Below are 9,314 nucleotides of genomic sequence, written 5' to 3'. Positions count from 1 at the left end.
TCATTATATTTCATTGTAATGTTAGCAGCAATAAAATTTTTTCGTTTCGTCAACCAACTCTTCCTACTACATCTTGCATAATAACTACACAATCCAAATTATTTAATTTTAACATTACACAGGAACATGTAATTATTCAGAAAACACATGCAAAAGTGGAGCTATAAATAGGATACAAACTAAAATTGAAAAGCGCGTTCACGTTAAACCATAAAAATTTAAGAAAAACTTGTGGATTAATATGACGTCTACTCAAGCTTAACTGTAGATGAGAAATTTTGTTTACGTTTGAAATGACCTGTTTAACATTACCATTCGCCGTTTGGCGGGATTTCGTGTTTGAATGTATATATATATATATATATATATATATATATATATATATATATATATATATATATAGTATATATATATATATATATATATATATACTCAATTGGCTTGAAATATTGGCTTCATTGTCTGGTTCTTTTACTCGAAGACCGCAATGAAGTTATTCAAATAGACAAAGTGGTGTAACTTAATCACTTATATATTCTAAAATCTACATCTAAAGTTAAAACACTTCAAAAATGTGAGGAAAAAGACAAGTTAACGGTAACAGCACTTAAAACTTCTCACGTAATCTGGCGGGGATAGAATAAATGCCATGCAGCTCATTTCTTTCGAAAGGTTAGCCGAATGAATGGTGATATTGAGAGAGGAAAAATGCATTTCCATCTGGGTTCCTTATTTAAGTTGCGTGCGTGATTTACTCATTAAGTGACTTGAAGAAACATTAACAATGCAAAGCCTGCCACAGGCTAGCAATATCAGCTTTTTACTATGTAAATAAACGATTACTCATTTCGCTCGGTCTATTCTCTCTGGTGTTATACGTTTCCATTATCCATAAATGGCGTGACGGGAATATAAATTTTCTTTCTTGAAAAATACTTTACATATTTATTATCTATTGGCCAATTTTAATGGTGTATGACAGTTTCACACCTACCCTCCTCGTGGACAATTCCGGGATGTTTTACCGGGATCTCTATTCTAGTGTCCCAAGGTTGCTAGTGTAAACATCAGCATGTGTGTGTATATATATGTATATATAAAATTAAAATACAAAGATATATATAAAATAAAAGACACAAAATAAAAATTTGAATCTTTGAAACTTCGGTGGATCTACAACCACCATCTTAGGAGGGAGAATAGAAATGCCTTGTTTCATCTTGTCTAGAAACATATAGTCTTGGAAGAATTTATATATATATATATATATATATATATATATATATATATATATATATATATATATATATCATTCCATAATCTACCGGTTAAGGTAGGTTCTGAATGTGACACTACCACCCAATTGCCGCCCCACTTGGGTCATAAGCCTTTGCAGTCGCATCACTGAGGAACAGACGTTGCGTGGACTACCTTTCGTCTGCCTCCTAACCTTCGACCTATTTGGCATGGGTGACCCTAATAGGAGCAATTATTACTGGTTCCGCCAGCACAGCTCTAGGGGTCATCGGAACGCACAAGCTCTCCCACCTCAAGGTCTTAGTCCATGGGAGGGATATATACGTATATAAAACATAAACATAGTAATCAAACCGAAGGTCGTTTTGGTAGGTGATGATAGAGTTCACCTAGTACTAATCCCGACGGCGTGTGAAATTCACACCATCAGGGTAGGGGGGCCAGTTCTTTCCCTGTGCCGGTTATGGTTTCCCAGGAAGATCTGGTACCCGAAAATTCACACATCTTGGGTGGACCTCTAGGTGTCCAGACACTTTCCCGAAAATCGAACCCAGGGCCCTCCGGTCAGTAGTCCAACGCGCTACCCCCTTGACTACCGCGAGCCATGAGTGTATATATATATATATATATATACATACATACATATATATATATATATATATATATATATATATATATATATATATATATATATATATATATATATATATGTATATACATATATCTCAGGTGCGGGTGGGAACCGGGAGTCCGGATGGGCAGTGTTAGGAAGAGGTGTAAGGCAGGGTCTTTAGTCTGTCAGTCAGCCATAGGGTTGCAAGCATTGCTTAGTGAATTGGAAATTCAGTGCGACAAGTATGGGATGAGAATCAATATTAATAAAACAAAGGTTATCCGATTCTCTAGAAAGAAAAAGGCGAAGCTAAACATTAAAATAGGAGGGCAAAAATTAGAGCAGGTAGAACAGTTTACGTATCTCGGTAGTATTTTGGACCAACACGGTCAAAGTAGTAGGGACGTAAGGAGAAGAATTGCGCTAGGCAAAGAGGCTTTCACAAGGAGGAGGGAGATGATGACAGGGACGTTGATTAAGGATGTTAAGAAAAGACTCGTAAAAACTTTGATATGGAGTGTAGCTATGTGCGGCGCGGAAAGGTAGTCATTGAAGCAGGAGGATAGACGTAGACTGGAGGCTTTTGAAATGTGGGTGTGGAGAAGAATGAAGAAGATGAAATAGACCGAGAAGAAAACAATTGAGGACGTAATTGGTATGGTGGGCGAAGAGAGGGGTTTGTTGGGAGCAATCCTATGGAGGCAGGAAAAGTGGATGAAGGGGGTGTTGACCGGCAGTGGGATGTTGAAGACTGTGATAGAGGGTAGAATGTTGGGCAAAAGAGGAAAGGGAAGGAACAGGACAGGGATGTTGGACGGGATGCAGGGAGGAAGAAAATACTCAGAGATGAAGAGGGACGTGATGTAGAGTAGGATGTTGTGTTTTGCTAGGGGTCACAAATTATTGAATTAGTAATTATTTCCATTCAAAAACCTACCTTAACCGGTAGATTACCTAATAATAATATATATACATATTTGTATTGTGTTTTGTTAGGAGTCACAAAATATTTATTTGGTAGCCGTGTCCATCCGAAAACCTACCTTTACCGGCAGATTACCTCATAATAATAAAATATTTACGCATATATATATATATATATATATATATATATATATACATAAACACACACGTATAAATAAGAATATCTAAACTAAGGAGGTCTGGTGATCTCCATTTCATCCCGTTAAAGGCGCATAGGTTTTTTTAGTTATCCTCTCCTCTCAATTGCGCCTTACCTATCTAATCGTATGTGCTCAACCTGAACTTCACACCAACCGGTCCCTTCGAACCGTTCTTTAGATCCATCTGCCACGCTCCATCCGTCAGCGACTCACTTCCGGTGAAGCATTCAGCCGTAGGCGGATGGATCTAGCGCCCTTCGCCGAGGTTGACTAAGCTGAACCCGCGGATAATAGAAAATAATAGCGTGCAAAAACTTGAGGTACCTGAATAGGGAGAGAGAGGTTTCAGAGAAAAGAGTGTCAGGAGAAGGGATATGTGAAGAGAAAGGTTACACAGTGCGTTTCATACACACACATATATATATATATATATATATATATATATATATATATATATATACATATATATGCATCAATTGATTGAGAATTTGAAATAGTTTCTTACTCGAACTCTTTAAAACGTATCCGATTAGTGGACGATCGACCCCATTTTGATTAAGACATGCAGCTGATTTACCTACTTATTCATTTTTTAATAAACTTATAGGAGTAATTAGAAAAATCATTCGCGGTTACTTCTTGGAGTAAAGGAGAGTAATACAGGTGCAAAATACAAGTAATCATATACGAGTGTAATGAAATTGCCTAGTTTTGATGGCTTTGGTGGATTAAAAATTTATAATTAGAATTAAAAGAGTAAGTGAAATATATTTTAACAATTCTATAGAGGTAGAATGCAGCAACACTAACGCACATTACTGTAATACAGCTATGACATTTAAGAAAAATTCTAGGACAATGCAAATGACTATTTTTATATTATAAATAAACCCTAACCTCTGCCGAGTAATGTAATATTTCAAGATCAGTTCGTATTTATGAAATGGGAAAGATTAGAAAAAACGACCTCTCCTACCAAACATCGTTTTCACTGTTACTAAGCATAAAAGACGGCCAACAATAAAGAAACTGTATTAAAATATTTTCACTTTTTTCAAATGGAAACTTTCTTCTTGGGAGGAGAGATATAACTACGACAGGACGTAAAAATCCCGTAAAATAATTGATTTGGCTCCAAGGTCATTTGGCCTTATGGATAGTACTTGGGGTAGGTATATGATATTTACTTTGTCAATAGTAGGACGAAGGATTTCAAAGTCATTGCAGAAATATACACAATCGTATATATTCAGTAGAATGTTAGAGATTAATGAGTCTCTTCAGCTAAATATTCAACTAAAAATATAATATTTAATTCCCTTAAAAATCTGCTTTTACACGCTAGCAGAAATTAAACCATTACGTTAGCAGATAGCAGGAACAGTTACTTCCTGATGCTATGTCATAAAAAGTATTATGTTACTACACACCGAGAAATTAACCGGATGATGTATTAATTAATTTCAAGCTAATAAATTTCAACATAAATCTAGCTTAAAAGATTATTTTTGCATAAATCACTCAGAATTGACTTATGTCAGGAATTAGGTTCAAACCTTTAATGACGCTATTTTATTACGCATACTCTTACTGATAACTCAGAGGGGTAATTTTTTTTACATATAATTGCTAATCGAATAAACATATTTTGTGAGCTCATCAATATGTCGATCCTTCGAAGATAGCATTAATGATCATGAAGAGCTGAATTAATCTTGTTTTTTTATAAATTAATTATAGCTCTTACTCTTGCCCATTTGTGAATGTTATGGTTTCGTTAAAGGGAGAGGCATAAGTTAGCGTTTGTATGTCTAAGTTTTAATTTAAAGTAAATACTTAAATATTTGGTAATAAACTGTTACGGTCTCAAAACAAGCTATCGCGTATACGCACATGAATATAACAGTGAAAGACTGACTAAAAAAGCAATAAAAGCTTTCATTACTGGACATAGTATACTGGATCTAACGGATACATTCCGTGCTAAAACTCTGTCGTTGGTAAATGCATGTATCGCGGCACTGATAATAGGCCAACTTATGTGTAAAAATATTTTTATTTCATAACTAGTTGTAGTCTGAAATACTTAAGAACAATTTTCTATGCGTAATGACGCAGTTTATATCAAGTTATCTAGGAAATTGTCACACGATAAAAATGAATGGACCGCAAAGAATGGCGAAAAGTTCGAAACATAATTTTTACTATTCCCACGTTACTATTAAGGAATATTTATGGACAATAAATCTGATAGATTTTTGGCATTGAAAGCAAGAGGTTCTAACTGATACAATGGTTTAATATTATACTTTTTCCTCACTCTCTTCGAGTCAACTTTCATTTTTAAGGAGACAGGAATGCCAAACTATCTAATTCCGGATAGATATTTACTTTGAGTAAACATCTAAGGCATTTAGGTCTTGCTGGATACCTCTGGAATTCTTTTAAGTTGCGGAAAAATTTAAGTGAATATTTCTGAGGTGAAGCAAATTAAACTTGGAAAAATGCAAGGTCATTCTAGGTTATGCACGCTAATGCTGCGGAAGCGCCAAAGATTGCGAGAAATCAGCCTCGGAGAGAAATGCTCTACTTACGCTGCATGTAACAGAAGAATAAATGTCACGAATTTCATTTCACCTCGATGGTCCAACTTGTAGTTCTTTGCTTCGATCGCCTCTTCATGCCCCTTTCCCTCGAAAAACTCTCCCCCTTCTAAAATAAATAACTCCCCATTTCACTCCCCACGTAGGCAAGCCACCTCAGAAATTCTGAGCAACGCGTGACATGAGACTTCTACTGGAATCGAAATTCTTAGCCTTGGGGGCCAATTTGGGAACAATTAACTTGAGAGCTAAAACGTGAGGCCCATATACGTAGTTTCTTTTCAGAGAAGTAATGCAAAATCTTTTAGAAGATAGCAGCCTCAAGAATTGCATGATACCTCTGACTACGAAGCACCTCGAATTCGCGCAATAGATGTTTTTTTTAGCTGTCTCATAGTTTCCTCCGAGACACTCGAATATGTGGACTATCTATTTTTGCTCCGGATGGTCTGAGAATGGCTTTAAGGTTGACACAATATTTTGCCAAAGATAAGATCACTTTCACCCACAGTAGAAGATATAATACCAGACCTTCTGGCGAAATGAGACTTTTTAATTATTTTTAAAATGCATATTTAATATATCACAACTGAGGATTGATCAGTATCGATCCTAGGTATTTACCTGCAAAATATTTCTTCGGATTCGATGGAATTTACGGAGTTAGTTTGAAATCAGGTGCGGTCAGAGGTAAGACATCGATGACTTATCGCCTGCATTCGCACAGCCCCTGAATACCTACTCACTCAAAGAAAAGCGAATTGCAGGGGAAAAAAAGAGACGAGGAAAGTCCGAGTGAAGGAGGAGCAAGGCGAATGTGAAGGGAGGTGGGGGTGGAACGTAAATTAGACGTAATGCTCTCGGCAAGGGGTAAAAATGAGGTCGAGCGGCTTTCATTGGGCGGAGACGGGGACGAGGAGTTCGGGTGTTGGGAACTAGATGCGGGGTGTAGGAAGAGGGGAGGGCGGGAAGTAGAGAAAGGGTCGTCGCTGTGCAGACGAGAGGGAATGGGAGAGGAGGGGTAGGATGAAGAGAGCGAGGGAGGTGGGGTCGGTGCGTTTGGCTTGCAGGTGGGCGGTGCTCCGTGGTGGGTAGGAGGAGAGGAAAAAGGTGAGAGTGAGAGTCAAAAGAAGCGGCGCCCCTTTCCGCACTGGACTGAGTTTTGCGGCTCCAAGAGGGCACGAGAAGGGGAACCTGGGAGAGGAAGGATGCCGTTGGGAGCAATGCGTTATTTTTTAGGCCACTGGGTGCGGTTGGGAGTGGGGATTGGTGAGGGATGAGCGTGGGATGGGCTTAGTCTCGTCGGGGGCGGGGGTTGAAAGTAAGTGGAGGATGTGAAGGGGTTGTTCAGAGTGGTGGGGAGATAGGGGAGAGTAAGGGGGGTGGAACGGCTAGTTGCTCGGATGAGAAAGGTGACCTTAGATGAGGGATTCTCTCTTTCTGCGCCGCTATATAAAAGTCAACGGATGCTCTTGAACTTCAGTCGCTTAAACATTTCTGAAGAAGGATCTTCCTCTGTGTACTCCTCGCATTGGTGGGACCAGCCTTAGCAAAACATGAAGCCGCTGGTACGTTATTCTTCACAGCACTCGTGATAACTTATAATGTGCATCTAGAGGGGGTTATAGATTTTTATGGGACCTAATACATTTTACGGAGAAGTTAATGTTATACTACTATATCTTGCTAATGCAAAAAAATTCTTGGTCCTTCAAATAACTTCCATGGTCTAACTTCGAGGAGTCAACAAGCACCTCAGAATGAGACGATTGGTCTCCTAAGTCATAATATTTTCGTCCATGAACCAATATTTTAAGTGCAGATAGCAAAATCTCATTACATTCGTCCAAGTAATGCATATATACAGGGTGCGGCAGCATAACTTTCTTTTTTGAAAGCGCTTTGCATTTCAAAAAAGAAAGCTATGTTGCCGCATCCTGTATATAACAATTCAGCGCATTAATATCGTACTCTTTGGTAACTTCAACGCCCGATAAAACTCGATCGTTGATGTCTCTTAAAACAGGAGCCATAAAGTTGTTTGATTATATTCTTACTTCAACGTTTATTTTTCAGACATTAATCTTGGTGGCGTCTTTATTGGTTGCGGCAGTAGCGGAGGAAAAGGAGGCCGCAAAGACGTCAGTTAAAGATAAAAGGACAACAGTGCCAGTCAATTATGGAAACAGCGCGTCGTACATTGGAAGCTCCGGTGGAATCGGAGGAGGATCCGGCTCATATGGTGGAAGCACAGGTTCATACCTAGGAAGCGCTGGAAATTATATCGGTGGACTAGGTGCCTATGGGGGCAGTGCCGGATCCTATGGACTTGGAAGTGGCGGATTGGCAAGTTTAGGAGCCGCATATGGAGGGCGCGGTTTTGGAGCTTCTCACGGTCTTGGAGGTATTGGTCTCGGTCATGGACTTGGAGCGATACAGCTTGGACATGGAGTTGGGGGCTTAGGCCTCTCCAATTACGGTCTTGGAACAGGTTTGGGGTACGGGATTGGACTTGGGCAAGGTTACGGCATCGGCGGAGGATTAGGAGCCTTAGGTTTAGGCCATGGAGCCAGGTTGGGCTACGGTGGGTTTAAAGGGTTGGGTGGATTAGGAGGTTATGGAGGATACGGCGGTCTTGGAGGCTATAGTAGCTTGCCTACCGTTTCAGCACTTAGTGGTTTAGGAGGATATGGAGGCTATGGGGTAGCCGCTCAGCCGCACTTAGGCATTAGTGGTTACGGAGGCAGCGTTGGACTAGGTTCGGCCCTTGGCGGTAGTGGAATAAGTTTGGGCCAAAACAGCCTCGGTGGATACAGCTCTGGCGGATACAGCTCTGGCGGAAGTGGGGTCAGCGGCTACAATGGGCTATTCACACCTGCCCTGGGAGGAGGAGGAGGTTACTACAGTAACTCCCTTGGATTATCGGGGGGATCATCCTCTCACTTCCAACCATCCACGGGAATTTCCGCTCTTCCTGTATCAACGGCGGCGAAGGCTCCTTCTGCTTCTTATGGGGGGGTAAGTGCGGGATCGGCTGGAACATATAATAATCAGGCAGCGGGTTATAGCGGCTCAGGACTTAGCGGAGGGTACGGGGGTTCAAGTTTGCAAGGATACAGTGACGGAGGATATGCAGGTGTTGCCAGTAGCAGCGGAAGCAGTGGGACCACGTCCGGGTACTCAGGATGAAGGGGCCATCGCCATGAGGAAATCATTCATTTGGCCATGAAATCCGGAATGAGACCTTCGAAATGAAGGAAACGTTTTCAAATCGGATGGTTGAAGTATTATAGCCCGATGTTCCTTGGCTTCACAGTGAGCACTGTCACCTAATAAAACTCATCATGCCATGAATAACTATGTAAAGTGATACCATTCATAATAGTATCGTCACTCTCCAAAGTAATCGATGTCATGTAGTCATATCACAATGTTTTCATCACCATCACTCGTCAATACATTCAGAGATATGCCCTGTCACTCATCTGTATTGTGATAATTGCCCAATAAAATTTTTATATACATCTAGTTTTGTTCTTTTAACCTTAGCAGCCCATGAAAAAAATCGAAAAAAAATTTACATTTATGAATATATTAAATATTTTAAAAATTGTTTAACATGTTGGTTACTATTATTTCTAACCTTCAAAAGAAAGTGTAATTTATTTAGAGCTCGGAACAAAATTATTTACTCATTAGATATTCAAGGAAAAATGA

At 39.6% G+C, this 9,314-nt stretch overlaps 1 protein-coding gene across 1 annotated transcript; it reads left to right on the top strand.

The window, feature by feature from the left end:
* Window positions 1-7,068: 7,068 nt before the first annotated feature.
* Window positions 7,069-9,095, top strand: LOC139687898 (uncharacterized). Its single transcript, XM_071585232.1, has 2 exons — window positions 7,069-7,165; window positions 7,674-9,095. The coding sequence occupies exons 1-2, from the start codon at window positions 7,154-7,156 to the stop codon at window positions 8,784-8,786; spliced, it is 1,125 nt and encodes a 374-aa protein (XP_071441333.1). The 5' UTR covers window positions 7,069-7,153; the 3' UTR covers window positions 8,787-9,095.
* The last annotated feature ends 219 nt before the right edge of the window (window positions 9,096-9,314 follow it).

Source organism: Hetaerina americana, unplaced genomic scaffold (assembly GCF_022747635.1).
Source record: "Hetaerina americana unplaced genomic scaffold, ioHetAmer1.1.p SCAF_2, whole genome shotgun sequence".
Taxonomy (NCBI): domain Eukaryota; kingdom Metazoa; phylum Arthropoda; class Insecta; order Odonata; family Calopterygidae; genus Hetaerina; species Hetaerina americana.
This window is presented reverse-complemented; position numbering and strand designations above follow the sequence as displayed.